The sequence below is a fragment of the Astyanax mexicanus genome, chromosome 17 (assembly GCF_023375975.1).
Source record: "Astyanax mexicanus isolate ESR-SI-001 chromosome 17, AstMex3_surface, whole genome shotgun sequence".
In the NCBI taxonomy this organism is placed as follows: Eukaryota; Metazoa; Chordata; class Actinopteri; order Characiformes; family Acestrorhamphidae; genus Astyanax; species Astyanax mexicanus.
In genome coordinates this window covers 14666019-14690795 of record NC_064424.1, presented here as the reverse complement: position 1 = coordinate 14690795, position 24777 = coordinate 14666019, and the positions used below count along the sequence as shown (strand labels likewise).

The window sequence follows — 24777 nt, the reverse complement described above, 5'->3', positions numbered from 1 at the left end:
CTTTCATGCGCAGTTCTTTCTCCAGTTTAAACCGGGAGCTTTCACCACCACAGCACAAGATGTTCCAGCCGAGCCACAGCTATTCACTGCTTCCACGGAACAGCAGCTCTGACACAGAACTTACTGCTGCCTGTTATATTATATTATTCATATTAGCTCTGAAAAAACACACCGGTTTTAGAATCAGTTTCTCTGATTTTGTTATTTATAGGTATATGTTTAAGTAAAATGAACTTAGTTGTTTTATTCTATTACCAACAGACAAAATTTCTCCCAAAATCCAAATGCAACATTGTCATTCAGAGCATTTATTTGCTGAAAATGAGAAATGGCTGAAATAACAACAAAGATGCAGAGCTTTCAGAGCTCAAATAATGCAAAGAAAACATGTTCATATTCATAACGTTTTGAGAGTCCAGAAATCAATATTTGGTAGAATAACCCTGTTTTTTAATCACGCATCAAATCACGCATCTAGGCATGTTCTCCACCAGTCTTACACACTGCTTTTGAATAACTTAATGCCACTCCTGGTGCAAACATTTAAGCAATTTAGCTTGGTTTGATGGCTGTGATTTTCCTCTTGATCATATTCTAGAGGTTTTCAAATTGGTAAAATAAAAGAAACTTTTTGAGTGGTCTAATTTTTTTTCCAGAGCTGTATATAGATATACACACAAAGAAAGCGCTGTACTACAAAAACTCATGTCTGTAACCTACTAAAACACAGGAACCGTGTAAACGTTAGAAAGAGGATTGATGTGATATGTGGTTGCAAACAGTAATGGTGTTGTGAGCAGAGGTAGATATAGCTTCACATACACCCATATTTTGTAGAATCGTCATCAAATTATACCATAGAAGTCATCAGAAAATTCGGGTTTATATGAAGCAAATGTGCAGCAAATTTGAATAAAAATAAAATAAAAATTATTGTGCGAGTATACGTATTTGGGTAGCAATTACAGTCGTTCCTTAGAAAAACAATGTTTTTCTTAATCAGGTCACAGAAAAACCTATGAGAGGTTATTTTGTATCATCCCTCCATTATAAATAGTTGTTCCTTGCTGTAATGCACAAACATGTATAAGAATATAATGTTTTACACTGGCTTCAATTGACAAAGACTTTAGAAATTGTTCTGTAAATAAACTGCCATTCTGGAGATACAAGGTTTTGTATGAAAATTGTGAAATTTTAGTTAAGCAAAATTTAAAGAATATTTTCCTTGAGAGTTAGTCTAAATCGAATCCACAAATGTTTTTTAATTTTTGATTAGTTTTTGATAATTTTTTAGAGATGATTTGATAGCATTTACTCGTGGCTTCCACGAGCACACATTTAATTACAAAGAGAAAATCTGAGCATTTGCAGCTTAATGTGTGCATGGCCTCGGGCAACATTCACACGGCTCAGACTGTACTGAAGCGTCTTCTCCGGTTGACCGTGTGAAGTGTTTAGACAGGCAGAAAGGCCTGTTAGCTTTTGCTGGCATGTTGCATCAGATCTTTAATCGAGTACTGTGGGATTTTTCTACTGTTGAGATGTCAAACATGCAGATAAACATAGATTTTACTGATCTAAACACAGGTAATGTTGTTCAGATTCTATTCACACTGCAAGCAAATTATAAAATAATATATATATATAAATATATATATATATAAATATATATATATATATATATATATATATATATATATATACATACATATATATGTATATATATGTATATATATACATACATATATATGTATATATATACATATATATATGTGTAGTTAATCAGTTTATACTGTTATAGTTATCAGCTGTTTATAGTTCAAAACGACAACTTCCATAGATTTATTTGATGTTCAAAAGTGAAAAACAGCGCAAATAAACAAAAAACAATTAGTTTTGAGGCAAAGTGGTGGGTTTGGAGACAGGGTCAGCATGGCCTCTATACGTTATATAAAGAGCTAGAGGTAAGTAACACTTGGCGTCTACAATTGGTGCAACAGTAGCAACTGCAACTACTGCAATAGTGCTAAATGTTATATGCTTGTATGGATTTTTTCCTATAATTACATCACTGGGTGTTTTTTGCTATAGTTACATCACAATCATCTTTCATTAGCTGCAGATGGAATCGGTTTGATTTTCTGCAACTAAAATCGAATGGGAAAAAATATCTTAGCCCATCATACACTATATATGACTGCAGTGTCTGTAGTCTAGAGCCACTGGAGTGTACAGACTTGCTACAACTGGAAACCAGGGCTAAAATAGGGGTTAAAGTGATGTAGTGAAATTCTTTCTAAATCTACTTAGATTTCTATCAAAGGGAAATTTTTCTCAGCCCCCAATATTGGTAGAGCCAACTCAATTCTTCCCAGAGTACATAACTCTGTATAATCACGGGGTATACTGGGCACTACGCTGTCTACAATCACTCATGCTTTTAAAAATACTCGTAATTAGGGCTGCAACGATTCGTTGATATAATCGACAATGTTGATTATTTAAATTGGTCGAATATAAATTTAATTGCCGACTAATCAGCATTTTGTAACAGTAATGCATTACACAAAGTACTGGGGACAGAAAAACAATAAGTGATGGGTAATGGGCTCACTTACACAGTTTACACTCAACTTGGTCTGTCTCTCCAAAAGTGCCGAAACACTACAGATTACATATTTACCAACTAAATATCAGTACTTTCCACGTTTAAATATTTGCACATGCAAATGCCTTTAAATCTCATGTTCATCTGTTTTTCTGTTGTTTTAAGAGATCGAGCACATGGCAGAAATAATTGTTGACTAACCGACTAAACAAAAAAATATCAGAAAATAATCATTAGTAGCATTCCTACTCATAATACAAAATCATGTATCTCCAAAAGTACATCTTATAAGGAAATTAAAATACCTTCATATTTCTACATACAAGTCAATGTGAAAGTAATTAATTCGAGGCAATTTTGTAGCATTTCTACTGGTCCATTTTTCATATTACAACACAAGAGCCTGTTTTAGATATACCAGCAGCCATGATATACATCTCCACATCCCAGCATACAGTACAGTATTCACTACAATCATTTATCTTTTTCCTTTTCAAATACTGCTTGGTAGTCACTATACACAGTTTGTGTACACAACTAAGCAAATAAAATAACCATATTTTTACCCCGTTCCACACAAATATATTCTCTTAACATTATGTCATAACATTACCATGACAAAGTAAATCAGACACTAAAGATAAAGACAAAATACAAAACGCTTCGATTTTTATCACTTTATTGATTTTTATCCAAGTTCCATTTTTAGCATTTTGTTCTTGGACTTAAGGTGTCTACCGGGTTCCAATGGTAACCTGCCACACTCTGATGAGGTTGTCAGTGTAGCCAGCAAATAGAGTCTGAGAAAAAACAAATATAAATAAAACAATGTTTAATAAAAATGCTCAGCAACTGAGCCAAGATCCAGAATTTACATTTACATTTTATATGTACCAGTGCAAGTAGCAAAAGGTCAAGTGGTCCAGCTCACATTTTCACTTAGAAGTAATACCAAGTATTCACTGCCCAAATTAACAGCAACACCAAGTGTTGCACACACACTCTGCCACACACTCACAAGCACAACAGCTCGCAGTACACAGCAAGCCCTAAGTTGAGCTCTTACCTGTCCGTCAGCAGACCAGGCCAGAGAAGTGCACTGAGGAGGCTCAGCCTTGCTGCTGGTGCTGATCACCTCCTGTCTCAGCTCATCAACAATGATCTTCCCCTCCAGATCCTGCAGTGACAAATTAACCAGTACAGGTTAGAAAAAAGGACACTATAGGAAAGATGCCAATGCTGCAGCAGCTGATGTTTTAACTTGTACTATACATCCTACAACAGCCTAAAAAGAAAACTGCAGAAACACTATTTGAATAACAACAATTTGTTAACATGATTAGCTTAATATAAACATAGTAAGACATTAAAATAGTGGACTTGACCACTCTAAAGCTTTACTTTAGCTGAAGTGATTTTAAACAAGTTATGGGTTTTAATTCGTTTACCACAAAAAAAAATGCCAAAATATTAGTCTAAAGGTCAGTCTTACATTTTATCTATTAATTAATTTGTGTTTTAATAATTAATTTGTGAACTGCCCCCAAAAAGTTTGGCCTATTCTAAATGTGTTTCCATTTGACAAACAGTAAAAAGCTGACAAAGCTAAGAGTCCTACATTACACCTCTAATAACTACCATAATTATATAAGCAACAACAATGTAAATGTTAATTTTTTTTTTAATCAAACATTGATTATAGCAGTACAGCGTGTGTTATTAAACCAGTCAACTTCAGTTTTGACTCCTGTAATTACTCAAAAGAGCTGCCCCTATAAGTGTAGCTTCATAACCATAACAGAACATACTCTATAAGGCTATAAATGTGAAAGGATGAGTATAACTATTCACACAGACTACTGTTCATCCTGGTACAGCTACTGAGACACACTTGTGTAACCATTTAAGGCAAAAATTCAGTGGATACACATTTATTCAAGCTGTATTATTGTAATGCATCCCAAAACATGAATATATCCCTATTTACACATTGCATCACACAGGTTATTAGTGTGACTACCTACTTATTGAACGTTAATAGTTGGATCGAAGACAAAGTAAACTGAGGACTTCAACTACACAATATAAAACAGAACTAATGCAGTATTTTAAAGCATACTCAGAAATGGGAAATCCTTATGTTCAACAATCATTGTGCAAATAAGCATTGTTTTAGAGTGAAAGCTGGAAACCCAAAACACTAAAATCTAATGTGACAAGCTTGAAATCAATCACAAACCAACTGAATAAAAAATAGTGCTTAATAAAATCCAACAAAAATATAAAGACTGCAGTACCCAGATCTTGATGGAGGGACCTGTGGCTGCGCAGAGCCAGTATCGATTGGGGCTGAAGCAGAGAGCATTAATGGTGTCACCACCATCCAGGGTGTACAGATGCTTCCCTTCATTCAGATCCCACAGCATGGCCTGCCCGTCCTGCAGGAGGAACACAACACTCATCAAAAAAGACTAAAAAGGACACTTTAAAAACACAAAAACACCAACAAAAGTTAAAATTCTCATGATCCTAGCCTCAGCACACCAGGAAGGCAATAAGTCAGCAATAAGTAAAGGACAGCAGTACCTTTCCACCAGAAGCACACAGAGACCCATCAGGGGAAACAGTGACGGTGTTCAGGAAGCCGGTGTGCCCAATGTGGTTGGTCTTCAGCTTGCAGTTAGCCAGGTTCCACACCTTAATATGAATATTGCAATTAGCAAGTAAAACTTGTAAAGCAAAACAATTAAATATAATTAAATGTGCATTTTCAAAACACTCCACAATTAAAAACAGTCAACAACCTAATAATCTCAGATGACTTTAAATGTTTTTAAAAGCATAGAGAGCAAACAATTCGTTACTGAAATTCTTTATCTAGTCTAGCCTCAGACTTGATTACTGTTTTAATCAAGTCTTTAACCTTCCAATCTTCTATACCCTATTTCTTTCTCTCACTGTTCCCCAGCATTGGTCCTGGAGAACCTGCTGCTTTGCACATTTTAGTGTTTTCGCGTTTACTCTGTTCCAAACTCACATGACCCAAGGAATTATTTAACAAACACTTCTAAAGTTGAAGGTGTTGCATTTGAGCAGGAACCCACTAAAAACAATGAGGACAAGGTTGTAGGGGTCCCCTAGAACCAATGACAGAAACCTCTGCTGGAATGTATATATAACTCATGCAGTTTTGTACTGTTTACCTGAAGTACTCTAGCATGTTAGTACTCACCTTGACCATCTTGTCCCAGCCACAGGAGACAATGATGGGGTTGCTGCTGTTGGGGGAGAAGCGCACGCAGGACACCCACTCACTGTGGCCCTCATCCTATGGACAGATACGCAAACACCTTTAAATTCTAAGCTATACATCTGAGCAACAAGCTCCAAACCAAATTATATTGGTGCACGTCTTAATTGATGTTAGGCTACAATCAGTGATGCGGGTCTGACCTGAATGGTGTATTTGCAGACACCCAGAGTGTTCCACAGCTTGATGGTCTTGTCCCGGGAGCCAGACACGATTTGGCGGTTATCAGCAGAGAAGGCAACACTCAGCACATCCTTGGTGTGTCCAACAAAACGACGAGTGGTGGTTCCCCTAAAGAAAGAAATAAGGCAAATAAGTAAAAATTGCACCAATAGGCTATTAAGATGTCTTGAATCTAGCACAAAACCATGCATCTCAAGTTGATGTTTCTGCACTTCTAGACCATCTAAATCTGACAGCTGCTCTACATATTATACATTAAATATTTTTGCACTGATTTAAATTAAAATAAAATAAAAAAGTGAACATTTTGGCAATACATGTTTATGTGACAGCAAAAAAAAAAAAAAAAAAAAAAACACTCATCAAAACCACATTTCTGAGCAGAACAGAAAACCATCAACACAGCCAATAAAATCAACATGTGAGTGTCACTGAATTTGCTCTTACAGTTATTCAAGAGATTACAGAGAGCTGTCAGACTTTGTGGTAGTTTCTGAGCATTTTCTCTATACTAGACTCACGTGGTGAGATCCCAGAGACGCAGAGTGCCATCCCAAGACCCAGAGAGCGCAAACTGCCCATCGGAGGAAATGACCACGTCACTGACGAAGTGAGAGTGTCCACGCAGGGCACGCTGAGGAACACCATAGTTAGTCTCATCACGGGTCAGCTTCCACATGACAATGGTCTTGTCTGCAGGACAACAAAAGTTAAGAAAAGAAGTTTATTACTTGCTTGTGCTAAGAGTTTTTTTTTCAATTCTAAACATAGCAAAAAAAATTAGGAAAATTATAAGTGGTAGATATTTCTATGTTGTAATAATGCTTCATGGCAATAAATCTTATACTGTTGGAAAGCCTGTTAATTTTACTTTTAAATAAGAAGATGCCACATTTGAAAGGAACTTGTATTTGTGGGGTGCGCAGCAGAGCTGAGTTTGTGGACTGCACCCAAAAAAACTTTTTACCAAATCCTACCAGCCATTGCCAAACCGCTTATTTTGCTGTTGGTATTAACACTTGTTTTGAGCTTCTGGTGACCCCAGGTGCTCCTGATTGGCAGCACCTGCGAGCATGGGTCCTGCTACAGTGGTCTACAGGTGTCTGTTTCAAGAATTGGCATCATGCCACATTTAATCTGGATAGGACCCTTGTGATAGGGCAACTTCAAGCTTGTGTTCTGCAAAAGCAGGTTGCGACATAATTTGGAGTTTAGTACCATCTCAAAATTTAGGGGATGTCAGAGACAGGCCAAGAGGTGAGCATCCCAAGAAAATTACCCCACAAGATCATAACATAAAATGAGTCAATGGCAGAATAATACCATACGCAAATATTCTTAGTTTTTGTGTTATGTTGATATAGTATGCACTGAAAAATTAACAATAAATATTTTTCTATGTATTTGTTTCATTATTAGCTAAACTAGCTGTTGACAGGACCAGGCTACGGGGGTCCCCATAGGAAGCAGCAAATGCATTAAGAAACGTAGCAGCACTCAGGCTGGCGTCAAAAATGATTGCAAGATAATAAGTTTGGCAAGATAATATGAAATACTAATCTGACACCCGCTAGTCAAGACTGTCCTGAGCCACATAGCTAGCGTTAGAAGTCATTAGTTAATGGTGAGAAATAACGTTACAGACTTTTGCTAGCTAACGTGCTAATTCGGGGAGACCTGAACTAACGTTAAGTCAGCTAGCTACAGGTTAGGTTTAGCCTTAACTTTACCTTCAGGTAAGTGCCAATTTTAAGTGGTGTATTTAGCACTGTAGGTTAACTCGAGCAGCTCACTGTGCTGTTATACCCGCTCTGTGTTTTACATAACTATAGAAGAATCCTAAAGGCACTGGGAGCTCCGCGCTCTGCCACACACACACAAGCCGGCTGGGTGACATGGCGCAGACCCGCTTACCTCTGGACGCAGACAGAATCATGTCGGGAAACTGGGGAGTTGTGGCGATTTGGGTCACCCAACCGCTGTGGCCCTTAAGGGTCCCCCTCAGGGTCATCTGTTCGGTCATTTTGGCGAGTTTACACCGTGCCTAAGAAGGTGGATGGCTTTAGATAGAGTTGGAGGGCTTCAGCAGCCTAGCTACTCCACGGTTTAGGCACAGGAAAAGGACCGCCAAACCACCGGAAGCAAAGCTTACCACCCGAGTTCGCGCTGTTGCATTGTGGGAGTTGTAGTATTTTTTTCGTTTTCGAATAAGGATATTCAATGTGATTCAAAATAATATTTAACCCAAAAGGAGCTAATTAAAAGACAATTTAAATTACATTTTAAAAGTCCCTCACAGCACGCACAGTCTCTTATTTTAACTCATAAAGTTCCTAAGTGACATTTATTGAACATCCTGAGAGCATTAATTACTGTACATATTATTGTACATATAGTGTCTCCCATTCTTTTATGTTTACAATTTTATGTTCTGTACTTGCTGTAACTTTTGAGAAGGAGAGTTACAGAAATTAAATTATTTGTATGTCCTGTACATATGTAGACTACTAGACTTGACTTAATACACAAAATGTGGGAACGTGTTTATTTTCATCTCACCTTATTAAGTGTATTATTTTAATGATTCGAACATTTTAACAATTAAAACGCATTAATCAACCGGTTTACATTCTTTCTAACTATTACTGACCTGTTAAATTGGTGAAAAACAAGTTTGAAACTGTTGTGTCATCAGGACCATTTTTTTTATGTAGTGCAGTGTACAAGAAATACGTTTTATCCATTTTTTAAATTATAATTTTTTTATCTCTGCCCCTCACAATTGGAGTTTCAAGAATTTATTATTATTTTTTTTTTCATTTTGCAAGTTGGATTATACCATCAGATTTGTGTTACAAGATACAAACATGGACAAACCTAAAAAAAAATCGAGAGAAGATTAAACTTTTCATTTTTCTTAAAATTCTGTTTGTGAAAGACAGAAACAAAAAACTAGATAATTGAAAAAAAGAATAAAAGCACCTTTCTTCTCCACGCTACTGAATGGAAAAAAACATAATTAAGTTTTCTATTCTTGAATTTAGCTTGATACAGTCAGAAAATTCAACTGCTAAACGTTACTCGGACCATGAATGAGCTACTTACTCAGTTTATCTCATTCATTTTTAATTTGGCGCCAGGGCTGAGCTCTTAAGGGTGAAATGTTCTGGTAGCGAAACGGATTATATTAAAATTTTTTCGTTTAAAAAGCAGTATGTGATAGCATAGACGTTTAAATATGAAATAAAGAAGAAAACAATGTTTCCGCCCGGTTTCGAACCGGGGACCTTTCGCGTGTGAGGCGAACGTGATAACCACTACACTACGGAAACGCGATGAATACAGTCTTGGTTCAACAGCTTTTCAACTATAAAAGCAGAATGATGTGATCATGCAGTTGATATCTATTAACATATCAACACCTTCCTAATCACTTTTATATTTTTTGGTGTTTCTTTTGGCTCTTTAAAAAGTTGTTTTTGTTGGCTATTTAAAAATGATAAATGGTTTAAGACGATTTTTTTATCCTACAGTTGTCTGTTATTTCAACGCTAAAACATTTAATATTAAATTGATGTGCAAACGTTGAAATTTTAACATTGAATCAACATAATGTCCTCTACCTTCTGCCTTTTTAACCAACATTGAAAAAATGTCATCACCATTGAAGAGTAACTGTTTATTATACCTTGGGTGTATTGACAAATATCTTTCAGTTATGATTACTTAACTTAGTATCTATAAGTACATAATCATTGTGTGAAACCTTGTATTTTATATACATTTATACAGAAGACTAATCAATGCTCACATTTTACTTTATATACATTTATATAGAAGATTAACCAATAACCACAATATATATTCTTTACACATATAGTAAAACATTGCTTTATCAGGCATGTGACTAACACAGACTCTATTATATGACAAATTAACCCACATGATACATAAGGCATTTACTAACACATAGGATCTATTGTATGGCGTACTAACCACGCGTTATTAACACATTAACATATAACATATGAAATCTATTGTGTGACTTGCGTAGCTCATGCTTGAAGCATTTCGTTCACTGCATGACCCTAACTAACGGCCATCAATCATCGGCTGGTACACTCTGTATGATTTCGACTGGTACACTCGGTACGAGACTAAATTGCTACAGAGGAGGCTCTTAGATCAAAGCGGCCTACTCTGTGTGGGTGCCTCCCTAAAACCGCTGCTTCAAAGCGGGGGGTGACGCACACACACAGATAGTGCCACGATGTTCCATTCTGGAAGAACACAGTCAAGGTCAGACACTAGTGGTCCGGTCAGACACGTGAAATGGATTACTAACACGTGAAATTATGCATACTAACATGAGATGATTTTAGCAACGCCTCATCAGCAGGTTTCACGTCATTTTGGGGTATAAAACATGGAGTCAGATCAGAGGGGGGTCAGAACTTTTACTGGGACGGCTGTTAACTGTCTTGTATGTATTGGTTCTCCTGAATTCAGTAATAAATACTTGGTTTGCTTTCAACTTCACTCCACCTGTCTGCGACTCTATCAAAACGAACACGTAGGGGAGTTGTACCCCGGATGAGGGGTGGGTGTAAACCCACCTTTCATTTTCTTTTTTAAAACACCATACATTTAATTATATTAACGTTACATTATCAGTCTACCAACAAAGGTGAGGAATAATAAAAACACAAAACTGGCTGCAAATGCTGAGCAGAATTTGGCTATTATTTAGGTTTTAAATGTATTTAAACCTAATATTTAGGTGTAAGTGAGTGAAAGAGAGATTCTAGTTGCTAAATTGTGAAAATGAAATCTGGTAACGTTATTAAGAAAGTAACTCAATTTTAGTTGTCTTTCATTTTTACATAATTTGAATCTGGCAGTTGTTCTTCAATAATAGCTGAATTGTATTCCTTTTTAAATAGTGAAACATATCAGTCCTGCTTAAATTTTTATGAACATTTCCTAACATTTAAAAATACGCTTTTATTGCTCTCATTTCTGCCTCTGCAGCGCCCTTAAAGGTTTAACTGTGCTATAGGCGAGACTGTACTAGCAAGATCATTCTGTGTGACCAGTATGGCCAGCATTGCTAAAGTTATTTGACCAGCATAACTGGTTAACCAGCTTGCTAACCAACATGGGGTATGTCTAACCTGGAAGACCAGTTTTTCTCCAATCTTGAAGAAGAACATCTAAAACCAGCTACCACAATATTTAAAGATTGTATATATATACTCTATACACTCTATATACTGTGTACTGTAATATAAATAACAAATAAAACAATGAAATGAACACCTCGACCTTATAGGACGCAAGAAAAAAAACTCAGGAGATTTTCATGGATGCAAGAGTACAGGATTCCTGTACGTTTTTTGTTGTGGTTGTTGTAAAGGATCATACAAATCATTAGAAATGATACAAAAACACGGCTAATAACAGTTGATGAAACAGCATGCTTTTGTTCTACAACATTAAAATGACACAGGCCTATTAACACAATGCAGTCCTTGCTCAACGATTCATCTACCTACATGATAAACAGAAATGTACACATAGATTAAGGATTTAATGATTCAAATAAAACAAGCACATCACACTGTTTATCAGTAGAACAATCTCATTCAACTTCTATAGCTCTAAAACAATTGTGGAAGATAACTATACATCATATTTACACAGATCAATAGAGAGTACTGAGACTGGGTTTATACAAAATCTGTAGAAACATGGTTTGAAACCTTAGAAAGTGGTTTACTGTATATTACATTTTAATGCAAAACTGAATATTTACCATAGTGTCATTCCTGGCTTTCATACTAGAAATGGGCATTTGACTATTTTAAACTATTTGGAAATCATCCCTAATACCTTTTTACTACTTTACCAGCCTCTACTACTATTCTGGGAAGGCTTACCTCTGCATTTTGAAACATTGATTTTTAATAGATTTGTATGTTGGAAATGTGATAGCATTACAAATGACATTCTAGCTCATTCCTAAGTGGTCAAACCAAACAAACAAACTGTACCACAATCCAATGCTGGGGTGGCTTTATACCCTTTTAATCAATGCTTGACATTAGGCATGGTGTCCTCATACTTCACTTCTGGTTCCCTAAACAATCATTTAGAAAATACATTTATAAGACATTTACAACAAACGTTTGTAAAGGTTTAAAGAACCTTAAAAATCTGATCACTTGCTAATCAATTTAAACTTTCTTCACACTTAGTTAGTGCTCTGCAATGTGACATCAACTCAATATCACAATTAATACAACAATTACCTTGATAACAATGAATAAATTGCTATTTTAATAAATGACTGACAGGATTTTTATTTTGGTACAAGCTGCTTGAGGTGCTTGGTTGGCTCTGTGTTTGAGTTTTTCTTCATGTTGCCTCCTTTTTTAGGCTGAACATGAATACAAACTACGTCGTTGTCATGTTTGTAGGGAGACAATACATGTATGTGTTTATTTTCCAACGTTTTTTATTTTTTTATTTAACTGCTCAGCCTGGATATCTCTATTACAAAAGGTTACAAATTAAGTTCCCAATGATTTTTGTAATACTTGGATACTAAGAGACTATGTGATATAATTGATTGGTGTGAATCCCACCAAGGATCATTCCTGAAAACTGGAATGAAGGTCCAGATTTTTATATGTCTGTTCTTTAGAATTGTTTAAAGAGCCCTTTGACACACCTTTATTTTAAGTGTGCAATTTAACATTTGTAGTACTGCTTAGATGTGACTTTTTTGTTTACCATGAGACACTTGCATCTAGGATTTATTTATAATGTTTTAAATTGCATTTGGACTGGATACAGAAAATAAATGTGATGAGACTGCTGATTGAAGCCAAGTACAAATACTACCAAGTTTATCATTCTAGCATGTCTATCTACACTAATATATGCTGGCTGCCTAACAACTCATTGGATCACATTGACCACATTAAGTATTTTATGCTAACATCAGACTTACTGAAACACTGCAAAAAACAGCCAACAGAATTATCATAGTATAACTATATTATAATGAACTAACTAGTTGCCTTACAGCTAGCTTGTCTACAACCCAGCTACTTGATGTAAAGAACAGAAAGGTACTGCAGACAGTTTCTTACAGCAAAGGCTGTCAATCACTGCATTCCTAAGTGTAACACCACCTTTGAATGATATAGCATATGATACATCTTAAAAAAATCATTTTCTGGGGGAAAATAAAAACCCAATCATCAACCCAAATTATACTAAAACAAACACTAAATCAAGTCTGTATATCCACATACAACATTTGAATAATCATGCCCATTACTATTCAGTTCAGAAACAAAACAGATCATGTGTGATTGTTGTTTTCTTTTGACGTGAGTCCTTTTTTCCTGAGAGCTGAGAGTGTATGAATGTATGAAACCAGAAACATCCAGAAAATCACTGTAACGTTTTCACATTCTGGCTTCATCACAGGGGTTCTCTCAAGTCCATGCATCCTCTCTGTAAATCTCCAAAGCCTTTATCCTTTAAGGCTCTGGATAAGAAAGCTCCTCTTGTTCCCGTCACTCAGTCCTGCGGTAGGGTGTATGAGTTGGCTCTTTCTGGTAATCCCAGGTTGCTACAAGAAGATCAGCGCAGGAAAATGAATCTACAGCCACCATGTAAAGCCTGTTAGGTAGGCCAGGTTTATGCTGATTATATGTGATTATTCTCTTCGCCAGGTTAAGAAGTGGCATTCTCTGTGCGTCCCACAAGCACTGAGTCCATGTGCCCTCATCACCTTATTTCAGTTCAACTCTTGTGCAAGTGCTCCTGCTTCCATCCATGCAGATTCGAGCCCTTCTTTAGTAAGCAGCAATACATGGACAGAATGTTTTGCAAGGGAACTTAAGTATCACTATCTGTATCAAAACTCAGTACATTAAATTAAAACTTACAAAATCAGGAGGAAATGAAAAGCAAATGTTAGTTGCAAATATATATATCAATATGTACAGATTCCACGCTTCCAGCTGGTCATCACTGCAAGAAAATGAAATGAGATTTTAAAATTTTAAACTGTATCAAATTATAACAATCACAACACAAAAGCAAGGCCCAGTGTTGCCAGTTTATTAGGACCATTTGAATTATGTGAAGTGCTTGAAGTGGTACATGCAATACATACTCGCATATAATCAGGTAATTGGTCACTCGTTGAAATATGAATGGAAGTTCTCTTAATTCTCAACATGGCGTCTTTTTACAGACTAGTGGGAAATGCCAAAGTCATTTTAGGCAAGTCTGTTCAATCAGCAGCCATATTTGTAAAGTTACTTCCAGCTGACCTAGACCAGACTCTGATCTCTATGAATGGAGATAAACGAAAACACTCAATATTGAAAGCCAAATTATTGTTTCAAAAACATGTTTTGAAAATAAAATCTGATTAAAAAAAAAAACTAAATAGTTTGTATTGTTTAGATCGAAAATTGCAGAGTGCCGAGTAAACAGACGTTCCTCTAAAGATTTTGGTACCGGCCCACTTCAAGCATTAAGTGTAACTGACAAAATGTGCAGCAACAGATGGGCTACAGTCAGTAATTTTGTACCAACAGCCGCAGCTATTAGCTAGGTGTAATCTAAAAAAAATGTCCAAATGATTGTGGGTACAAAGTAGACATACCTAATAAATCTGACAACTTAGAGAACTTCAAATATTTTAAATTAAAGTGTACAAACCTTATGCCAGCATCCTGGCATTGGTAGTCCGTCCCGGTCCTATCAACAGAAATTGGAAAGAGGTGAAAAAATTTAGCTTTTAAGGTTATATCTACATTTTATATATATTTTTATATTTCTAATTTTTCCCATTTTCTCCCCAATTTATACAGCCAATTACCCAACCCACTCATTAGGACTCCCCCTATCACTAGTGATGCCCCAACACACCAGGAGGATGAAGACTAACACATGTTTCCATTGATACATGTGAAGTCAGCCACCGCTTCTTTTCGAGCTGCCGAGCAGCCAGCGCGCTTGGAGGAAAGCGCAGCGGCTCGGCTCCGGTACATCAGCTCACAGACGCCCTGTGCTGTGGACATCACCGTAGGGGGACAGTGGGGAGAGAGCACCATCTACCCACCCAGAGGAGGCCGGGCCAATTTTGCTCCCTCTGACGCCGGCAGCTTGATGGCAAAGCTGCATGAGCTGGGGTTTGAACCTGCGACCTCCTGCTCATAGTGGCGGCGCCTTAGACCGCTGGACCACTCGGCGCCCCTATATCTACATTCTTAAACATAAAGTTTTTAATTATGCCATAGAACTACTTTTGGTTTCATAAAGAGGGATTGTAATAGAAATGTATATGTCGATGTAAAGGTTATTTACCAAATATTTACCATCCTAAGATTGTTTAAATACATTCATGTATGTAACCAAAAGTGATTCTTTTATGATAGTCTTAAAGCTCCTTTAATTATTTAAAAGGTTATGTAGGAGGGGTACCCGACACACCACTCATGCCACCAGTAACTTGATGTAATGTAGGGTGAAAACAGCAAATGAAATGGGACGTTGTTTGATTTTAACCACACCAATGTGTCCAATCACATCCAAAGACATCATGCACCCACCAATGACACCACAGACTGCTTTTGAGTTTACATTTAGTACACTCACATCGATAAAGGGACAAATGTTTTGAACTGTGGGGTGGTTTGCCTCATAGTGCAAGGTTTATGATTGACCTTAATTTTTACATTAGGGTAAAACTTGTTTTAAGTTTTGTTTAATTTTTACCCAGTTCTCTTCCCAGTTTAGCTGAGCCAATTAATTCACCATTTACTAGGATGCAAATGTAGCATCACTAGACAGGCCAATGCGCTCTAAAGAAAGTACTGGATCCCAACTTCGATACATCAGCTAACAGATGCCTGTGCCAGCCAGCATCACAATGGGAGTGATGTGGGGAGAAAGCGCAATATACCCACCCAAAGAGACCAAGGCCATTTGTACTCTCTCGGACTCCGGCTGCTGATGGCAAGCAGCATGGTGCAGCATAGTGTTGAATCTTAATACCTTGCAGTATAAGGTTTACCCTATGGCTGTGTGTAGAAGGACCCACTGCACCATGATTACCAGTGATTAGCAATGGTAGAACCAAACACAAGCACAGCACACCCATATCACGAACAAGCTACTGTACCAAAGGACAGGGGGCATCTGGAGCAGACTCCACCTCCCCACCATGTTCTCTACACCCTCTGGACTCCTGTCAGTGAAACCGAGTCATATTATACCTGTTACACCACTGACTGTCTACAACCAGCAGAAGATCATGTATGGCCATGGCTTACTGGTAGTGAGGCTAGGGAAAATATGGTTGATAAGCTTTGAGTAATACACTGTCAAGCAAATGTTTTACAGTCCATCCTCAATTCTTTAGAGAGCATTAAGAAGAAAAGGTGGATAACGCACCACAGGACAAGGCTGGTCCAGCCCTGGAGGCCCCTGCTCTCCTTTCTGTCCTTTTAGACCCTTTTTTCCCAGAGAGCCTCGTTCACCCTGAAAGATATGATAAAAAATTGGACAAGGATTTATTTATATATATTTATATATAATCACAGAATGTGCACGTCAAAAAAAAATGTAAAAAAATGTAAAAAAAATCAAACATGCTATGCTATCACTTGTTTGACACAAAAGGCATTCTTCATTCTTCTGATTTTTCATGATGTACCTACCAGAGACAGATTATATCTTGCCAATATCATTTATTTCACTTTGTGTTACAATTTTTGGTTACACAAAACATTATTGATCTCATGGGGTTTGTTGAATCTGGTATTCAAATTCATGTATTTTAAAGATCTCTATAAATCACAGAACACCAAACTATTACAATGTCAGGCTTTTCTTGTATTGTGCAGCCACAGTAGCCAGATTATCTTACCAACCTTTTCTCCTCTGTCACCTTTGTTTCCCTTCTCTCCTTGTAGTCCAGGAAAGCCCTAGTAGAGGAGACAAAGTAACATTAAGAGCCAATAATGGTAAAAACATGGATGGTGTGGTTATGTTCCCCTCTGTTCTATAAAAAAGAAGCCAAATGTTTATGCTATATTGTCAAAAAACAGAGTCTGCACAGTAGAGACTAGAGCCAGAGCCAGATTCACCTTCTAATTTGATAGACGCGTCCATTTCTTGTTCTGTTTATAGCACAATCCAAAGAACCAGAACAAAATTATTCCACTGGATACCTAGTTTGTTCGGTAAGTCCAGTAAGTGTGATGTAACAGTAAAAGTAAGAGAGTCCACACACACTGGTGGTGACACCATGAAATATATAGAAAGGGCCTGTAGATTTGTCATTTCCAGCCTGTCAGTTACCCCATTTCAAAGGGTAACTCTGCCTTCTCTTGATACAACAGAATAATGGTTTAAAAACCTAAAAACATAATACATGTGCCAATATTAGCACAGGAACCACTGACTAACTGGAAGTTGACACTGGAAATATACACACAGATAACAGATGAAAAGTGAGATGGAAAATGGTTTATGTGTCACTGAAACATATGAAGATGGGCGGAGCTACACATCATACCAGCAGAGGCGCTAGACCTGTGCTTAACTTTCAAGAAACACTCATCTGCATAATGCTCTTCATACTCACATCTAATCCAGGCTCTCCTTGTTTTCCCTGTTAACACAAACAAATGTAATATTTTATATTTTTATTTATTAGGTTGAATTTTATCATTCAGGTCAGTGATTTCTCTTGGAAGATACTGACACTAACCTTTTCACCTTTTGCACCTGGAAGTCCAACCAAACCGTTAGAACCAGGAAATCCCTGAAGGCCCTAAACAGATCAACAAGATCATCAGTCCAGTCTAATTTACAGACACCTTCTGTAAAGATTCAGCAAATAAAAAATACAACTAAACCCTCACAGGACACAGTCTGTATAAGTATTTGATTTACACGGCATGTGTTGTGTCTAATATCTGATTTTCTCCTACTGCACTGATGCCTGTGTGGATGCTGATGTGCCAGTACTGATAAGTCCAGCAGTATAGGCTACATACATGTTCAAGTTCACAGGCAGAGATTCGGCTCATTCCTGAAACACTCCATTCGGAATGTATAATCTCCATTGCAAGCAAAATTTAGTCCAGAACTAGGCTGAATTAAAAGGCTTACCCGTGGTCCTTGGGGACCCTTCTCTCCAATGTCTCCCTTCTCTCCTTTCACTGCCTCACCTGCCTCCCCCTGAGTCAAAATACACACACAAGTACACACACAAAGTTAGTCTTATATAAAGACTGAAATGCTATTTATATTGAGTGATATTGCTGGTTTTAAAATTCCACCGCAGTCCTACCTTCTGGCCTGGCATTCCATGATGTCCCTTAATCAAAAGTAAGTGAAAAAATGTGGTGTTATTAATTTTCCATGCTCAGGGCATAAATCTATTCATGCTTAAATAAAATAGATTCTAATGTTTTTACTTACCATAATTCCTTGCGGCCCAGGTGGTCCCGGAGGGCCTGGTGGGCCTGGTAGTGAGATTATCTGACCCTAAATTAGTGGAAAGGAAGAGAAAGCGGATTCTCAAGTATGAGCTCATAAAACAAAAACAGATTCATTAGGGGAATACAGTAAAACCTAGTATTAATAACCTATTATTCAGATTGTAATTTACTGTCATCTGTATATAGGAGGTAATATAATGTAAGTATGACATAAAACCTTCTGAAATTATGTGAAAATACAATTTTTATGAGCTATCTTGTTGTAAAAACGACGTATGTCACATATGTCCTAGTTATAACATAGAACATCCAGTAATTGTCTCAGTTTTATGATATACTATGTCGTAAAACCGACCTCATAGTCATAAAAGAACATTTTTAGGAGCTATCATGTAAACATTATTTAGCATTATTATGACATAGAAAATCCTGCAATTATGCAACATATCATGCAATATATGTCATATAAAGGGAAAGATTATGCCACAACTACATAATTTAACATCTTGTAATAAAAAATATTTAAAAAATACAAAAAATAAGATATAATAAGAATTTTTTTTTTCTTATAAACAATTGTAATTAACCGACATGTCATATTTACGACAAGACGTAGCAATGATGAAATATATTTTAATGTCATTTGGTAATAAAAATGATATATTATGCCCAAATTATGACATAAAATATCCTGTAATTATGATACAATATTTGTTCAAAGTTATCTAATGAAAAACAACATAATATGGAATATAATAATAAGCCTAATATGGATTATATCTGATATATAGAGATAATTACTATATTATGTAATATATACATTATTATTTGTGTCATGACACATTTCATACAAATAAAACATTACATTAAAATTGACATTTAGAACATTGTAACTATAAAAACATATTCTAATATGAACTATTATGTAACACAAATTATGTATTATGACATAATTATAGAATTAGGTAATTATGAAGAAAAATATATTTTTATTATTAGCTATTATGTAAGATGAATGCCACATGTGGCAATTACATAATAACAAAATACTAAATAAGATAAGATTTTATTATGAAACAGTTCAACTCACCAGACTCTCCTCAAGCCTGGAGTCTCCCTTCTCCCCTTTCTGACCATCAGCACCCTGAGATAAGAAGAAAATTCATAAGTGATGATAATAGAATCAGCAGACATTGATCATTCTTCTACAGTGGTGGAGTAGCTACAGCTTTAGTGCCTTACTCACCATTGGCCCGGACACACCCATCTCTCCTCTCTCTCCTTTAGCTCCTGATATACCAGGCTCTCCTGCATCGCCCTTATCACCCTTGGGCCCCTGTTCCAAAGAAAAAACATTAATATATATAATATAATGTAAATACATATATGTAAATGTTTATATTTTATTTAAACTCAACCTGTATGCCTTCAGATCCAGGTATCCCAGGAGAACCTGTTTCACCCTGTGAGCAAAAAATAAATAAATCACAAACTCAAATTCCATTTAGTCTAGGAATGCTTAGCAGTGATGCAAAATGTTTTCACTAATGGAAAAAGAATTTGTGAAAAGAATATCACTGCCTTATATATAAATTTGATCTTTGATTTGGTATAATTATCTGACTGCTGGACATGATGTCTAAATCTTTCATTCTGTTGCTCAACAAGTGGGCAGGCGTGTTTCTGAGTAACATATGTAATACAGTTATAATATAGTATAATCACAACAACATTAAAGCTTATACAGCTCATAAATTTAAATACTGAAATGTTTACTGTCTTACAAAATTGAAAAATTTAGCAGCTCTTTACACTTTAATGTAAATGTAATTAAATGTGAATTTATGCATTGAGTTGCCTGTCTTTATTTAGATATGTGGCTTAAAAATACAAATAATCTAAACCCACACTGTCTGTCCAATCTCTCACCTTTTCTCCTGCATCTCCACGAGGCCCTGGTGGACCAGGAGGACACTGTGAGAGAAAACAACACCATTCAAACAAGGCATAAAACAGTACTACAAATAAATATGATACACTGTAATATTTCACAAATCTTTACTTAGACTTACCACCAGTTCTATAGGAGGAACAGTTTCACCTGAGATCCCAGAACCCTACTCTCCAGCAAAGCCCCAAGAAAAGGAGGACAAATGAAAAAAAATTGTATATGACGTATATGGGCTTACTATATTTTAATAACTTACTATACTTAACTTACTATAGTGTAACAATACTATAATATATTCATAGAAAGGTTCATTATGTTTATAAAATTAGAAGACAGCATATGTACCGGTAGTCCTGGAACTCCATGTTCTCCCTTCTCCCCCTGCAAGAACAGGTGCACAGTTGAGCTCTAGCTTTACTTAATAAAATGTACCTAATACAATGTAGCTATTCTTATTTTATCCAATTCAACTGAAGTAGTTTTAATGTGTTTAGATGCGCTTTATAAACCAACAAGTGCAGAATACTGTATCTTGTCAGTAACCCGATCAGCATGTTTACAATAACTTGGCTAATCAGACAACTCAGAAATAACACAAGTAAGCCAACAAAATTATAGTTAAATGTCATGCAAAACCCAATTTCACACCATTGTTTTTTTTAACACATCAAGCAGCATTAAGAACTTTTAGCACGCTGTGCTAAATTGAGTTAAGATTATATATGCACTACGAGATACCCTTACAGGGCTAATATCTAGTTCTCCTTATCAGATTTCTTTATCAGATTTCTACAGCTTACTCTTATATGACTACTTTAACAATCTAATAACTTCAGCACTCTGTATACAATTGGAATATAAATGCATATAAATGCACTTAATGACACTTTACAAAAACTGTACCTTCATGCCAGGGATTCCGTCCACACCTCTAATTCCTTCTGGACCTGGGAGACCCTGATCACCCTGTAGAATCACAATTAAGCAGACAAAAATCAGTCAGTCTGCCTGAGAAGCCAACACATAGATACAAAACCACAAATACTACACAGCACAGCAATTTACAATATACTATATGTCAAAATGTTGGTGGACACCCCTTTAAATATATGCATTTAGCTACTTTTTATTTCTCACACACACACACACAGATTGTATTGCCAAAAGAACAGAGCAGATAAACATCAACCAATTAGCATCTATGATTTCAGTACAGACAATAAATAAACAGGTGTTCCAAAACTTTTTTCCATATAGTGTAGGTCATTATAATGCATGAGCTCAACAATGTGTCACATGTGATTGGCAGTTACTTAAAAATAAATAAAAAAAAGCAATAAGCTACAGTGTTATGTTATCAGATAAGTACAATAATAAGTATAATAAGAATAAGTACAATTACATGAATAAAAATTATTAAATAATTATTTGTATTGTATTGTGCAGGTTTGGCATTTTCTGTGTAATATACAATGATATTGAAAACACATCCATCATATTGCTCATCCTATTATCAATAGTAGTATAACTGTTCCATTGAAAGTAACAGAATAACATAATATTTAAAAGCCTACTTTTAGCCCTGGAGGGCCCTGAAGTCCGGTCACTCCGCGCTCTCCAGTCTCCCCCTGCATGAGAAGTGGTGCAATTAGCAAGAGACCAGACCACACAGTAATGACCACTCAATGACAAAATTGAGCTAAACCGTTGAGGTTCACTGATCTGTTTAAACAAGGAAACGATAATGAACGACTTGCCTTTATACCAGGTGGCCCTCTTGGACCCTTTTAAGAAGAAAAGAAAGGTAAGTTAAACACATGCTAATGAATTAAAGTAATTTTCTTGTATTTGAAAGAAAGTGGTGTCGGTGACCTTAGCAGCAGTGGAAGCTAAATGTGAAATACAAACCTCCATCCCGTCTTTTCCAGGGGGACCCTGTTAAAAATGAATACACTGTTATTTTACTTACTGATCAGTCATATCATTAAAACCACTGAGAGGTAAAAAGAATAACATTGATTATTTTATATCAATTAAAGGGTCAGGGATACATATGATTGACATGTTACAGCAGTGTAAACACATCTGTCTCTCCAAGAGTGTCCAAAACTCCTTCCAGCACAACCATCAAGTATATATTTTTAAATAGTCTTTCCCCACACAGCAATTGGATTTCAGTCTAACTTACTACAGACACATTTAACCACCAGAACTACAGGATCAATACATCTCAAAAATATGAGGCCTTCTGGGAGTTCCTTGAGGGTATAAAGGGGTTAGTACTTCAGAACTATCTATAAATTCATATAATTTGCAGGATGCTCCTTCTACTGGGCTCAGCTGGGGATGGGGGCTCTCTAATCCTTCTGGGCTTAGTGTCAGGGATGTTAACATATGGTCACTCTTGATTGGCTGATAACGGTCATGTCAAGATAAAAGGTCAGGATCTCTGAGTACAACTTAAAAGAGAATACCAGGGGGCAGATTGCAAGGGGGTCTTTGGAGCACCCAGACTCTCTTCCTTGCTTTCTTTCATATTCATTTGAGGTATTACCTCATCATTTTCCATCATCCAACTGTATCATATAACTCTTGTTATATGATAAACCACCAATAAATTAATCTGTTAACCCAACCTAATATGTTTTGCCCACTGATTTGCATTGTAGATAGATAGATAGATAGATAGATAGATAGATACTTTATTGATCCCCGGGGGGAAATTCTTGGCATCCAGCAGCAGGTTACACAATACACAAAGTTAAAAAAGATAAAATATAAAATATAAAGATACATATAAATACAATCAAATAAGAAATAGAATATACAGTGTAAATGTACAGTCTTCGTGTGTGTGTGTGTAATGGAGATGGAGAATGGAGTAGACAGTGAACACCAGTTGATGTGCATAATGTGAGGATAACTGATGTCAGCCAAACAGAAAGTGCAAATACACAGTTATATAATAATTTAAATTAAATTAAGCAGTGCAAAAGATACGTAAACAGTGCAAAAGATACGTAAACAGTAGATGAATTAACTAGTGAATGAACTACTAGTGCAAAATATGGTAGAACTATAAAAAGTGTTCTAGGCATCAGCAAGTCTGAGAGTGTGTCCATAGCTGGGGGTGTGTCCATGGTGTGGCCAGAGTGGCCGGAATGAAAAAGTTTCACAGAGTCTTTAGTTTGCTGTGCTGAGAGGAGTTGAACAGTCTTATGGCCTGAGGAACAAAAGACTTTCGGAGTCTGTCTGTGGAGCAGGACTGGGACAGCAGTCTGCCGCTGAATGAGCTCCTCTGCCTGGTGATGGTGCTGTGCAGAGGGTGGTGAACATTGTCCATGTTTATTATTCTAAACTGTAAGTAAAATCATATTGCTCAACTCCTAATAATGTTCTTTGGGTATTCATGGTTGTTCATGCATAACCCAATCACAACTAAATTAAATAATTTTATCTTTATGAAATCACAAATTTAAGCATCACTGATCCTGATAACCTTATTTAGACCTCTGGATTACAGAACAAAACAACCTTATAAAAAGTGCTACAAGGAAGGACAAGCAGTGAATCTTTAAATTCTGAATATTAAATAAATACTTTAAATAAATTTTAAAAAAATTAAATACTATAATTGCTAACACTATAGAGATCATAGATTCCTGTCAGAACTTAAAGGATCAGCCCTAACCACGGAACACCTTTAGAGATCTTGTGGAGTCCATGGCTTGATGGATCTAAGCTGGTTTGGTGGCACAAAGATGACTTACACAAGTAGTTATAAAACTTTTAAAGATTATGTACAGATCATCATCAAACTAAAACCTCCACATGAGTTGATCCAGAGGAATATATGAAACCAAAGCATATATAGTTTATTTTAACATTAATCAGCAGTGGAATTAAAACAAGGTTCAAACATCAGAGCTTGTATCTTCATTTTCATATGTATGTGAATCTGCCACTTGTTCTTTAGTTTGTATTAAATGGACCAGTAGACATGATCACTCAAGATGACTAAATGAATACAATCGTTTTACACTAACTTCCAAGTTGTAAGTTTCCTGTAAAGTTGCTATTTTTGAGATACAAGGGCCAACAGTAACAATATGTTTCTCCACTCTGAGATCCTATGCTGTTCACATGTGGTTGCCTAAATAACCACTCTTTTTGTTCTGAT

The 24777-nt window shown here is 36.2% G+C and overlaps 2 protein-coding genes and 1 non-coding gene across 3 annotated transcripts in view; all 3 read right to left on the bottom strand.

Moving 5' to 3' along the window:
• Positions 1-3273: 3273 nt before the first annotated feature.
• On the bottom strand, positions 3274-8242 carry LOC103033914 (receptor of activated protein C kinase 1). Its single transcript, XM_007244546.4, has 8 exons — positions 8019-8242; positions 6626-6797; positions 6065-6212; positions 5844-5939; positions 5198-5308; positions 4909-5049; positions 3678-3788; positions 3274-3411 (listed from the first exon to the last, which is right to left on the bottom strand). Exons 1-8 carry the CDS (start codon positions 8125-8127, stop codon positions 3346-3348), a joined length of 954 nt encoding a protein of 317 aa, XP_007244608.1. The 5' UTR covers positions 8128-8242; the 3' UTR covers positions 3274-3345.
• Positions 8243-9363: 1121 nt separating this feature from the next.
• Positions 9364-9436, bottom strand: trnav-cac (transfer RNA valine (anticodon CAC)). Its single transcript has one exon. It is a non-coding gene; the product is annotated as a tRNA-Val (tRNA).
• A 2131-nt stretch (positions 9437-11567) lies between these two features.
• LOC103034237 (collagen alpha-1(XXIII) chain) overlaps positions 11568-24777 on the bottom strand; it is a 136150-nt gene continuing 122940 nt past the window's right edge. Inside the window, exons 12-30 of the mRNA XM_049466174.1 lie at positions 22506-22532; positions 22355-22381; positions 22172-22225; positions 21501-21563; positions 20943-20978; positions 20719-20763; positions 20576-20620; positions 20065-20109; positions 19893-19982; positions 19737-19790; positions 18627-18692; positions 18496-18522; positions 18315-18383; positions 17911-17973; positions 17785-17811; positions 17069-17122; positions 16590-16676; positions 14853-14891; positions 11568-14153 (exon numbers count right to left, since the gene is read on the bottom strand). Of these exons, the coding sequence (XP_049322131.1) occupies positions 14151-14153; positions 14853-14891; positions 16590-16676; positions 17069-17122; positions 17785-17811; positions 17911-17973; positions 18315-18383; positions 18496-18522; positions 18627-18692; positions 19737-19790; positions 19893-19982; positions 20065-20109; positions 20576-20620; positions 20719-20763; positions 20943-20978; positions 21501-21563; positions 22172-22225; positions 22355-22381; positions 22506-22532 (921 nt within the window). The 3' untranslated portion in view covers positions 11568-14150. The remainder of the gene's footprint in view (positions 14154-14852; positions 14892-16589; positions 16677-17068; positions 17123-17784; positions 17812-17910; positions 17974-18314; positions 18384-18495; positions 18523-18626; positions 18693-19736; positions 19791-19892; positions 19983-20064; positions 20110-20575; positions 20621-20718; positions 20764-20942; positions 20979-21500; positions 21564-22171; positions 22226-22354; positions 22382-22505; positions 22533-24777) is intronic.

Bases quoted from the DNA above. Each gene is read 5' to 3' on its own strand.
- LOC103033914 (XM_007244546.4), bottom strand. From the start codon at position 8,127: ATGACCGAACAGATGACCCTGAGGGGGACCCTTAAGGGCCACAGCGGT. The intron at 6,798-8,018 runs GTAAGCGGGTCT...GTTGTCCTGCAG, and splicing joins GATTCTGTCTGCGTCCAGAG to ACAAGACCATTGTCATGTGG. The intron at 6,213-6,625 runs GTGAGTCTAGTA...TTCTTTCTTTAG, and splicing joins CGTCTCTGGGATCTCACCAC to GGGAACCACCACTCGTCGTT.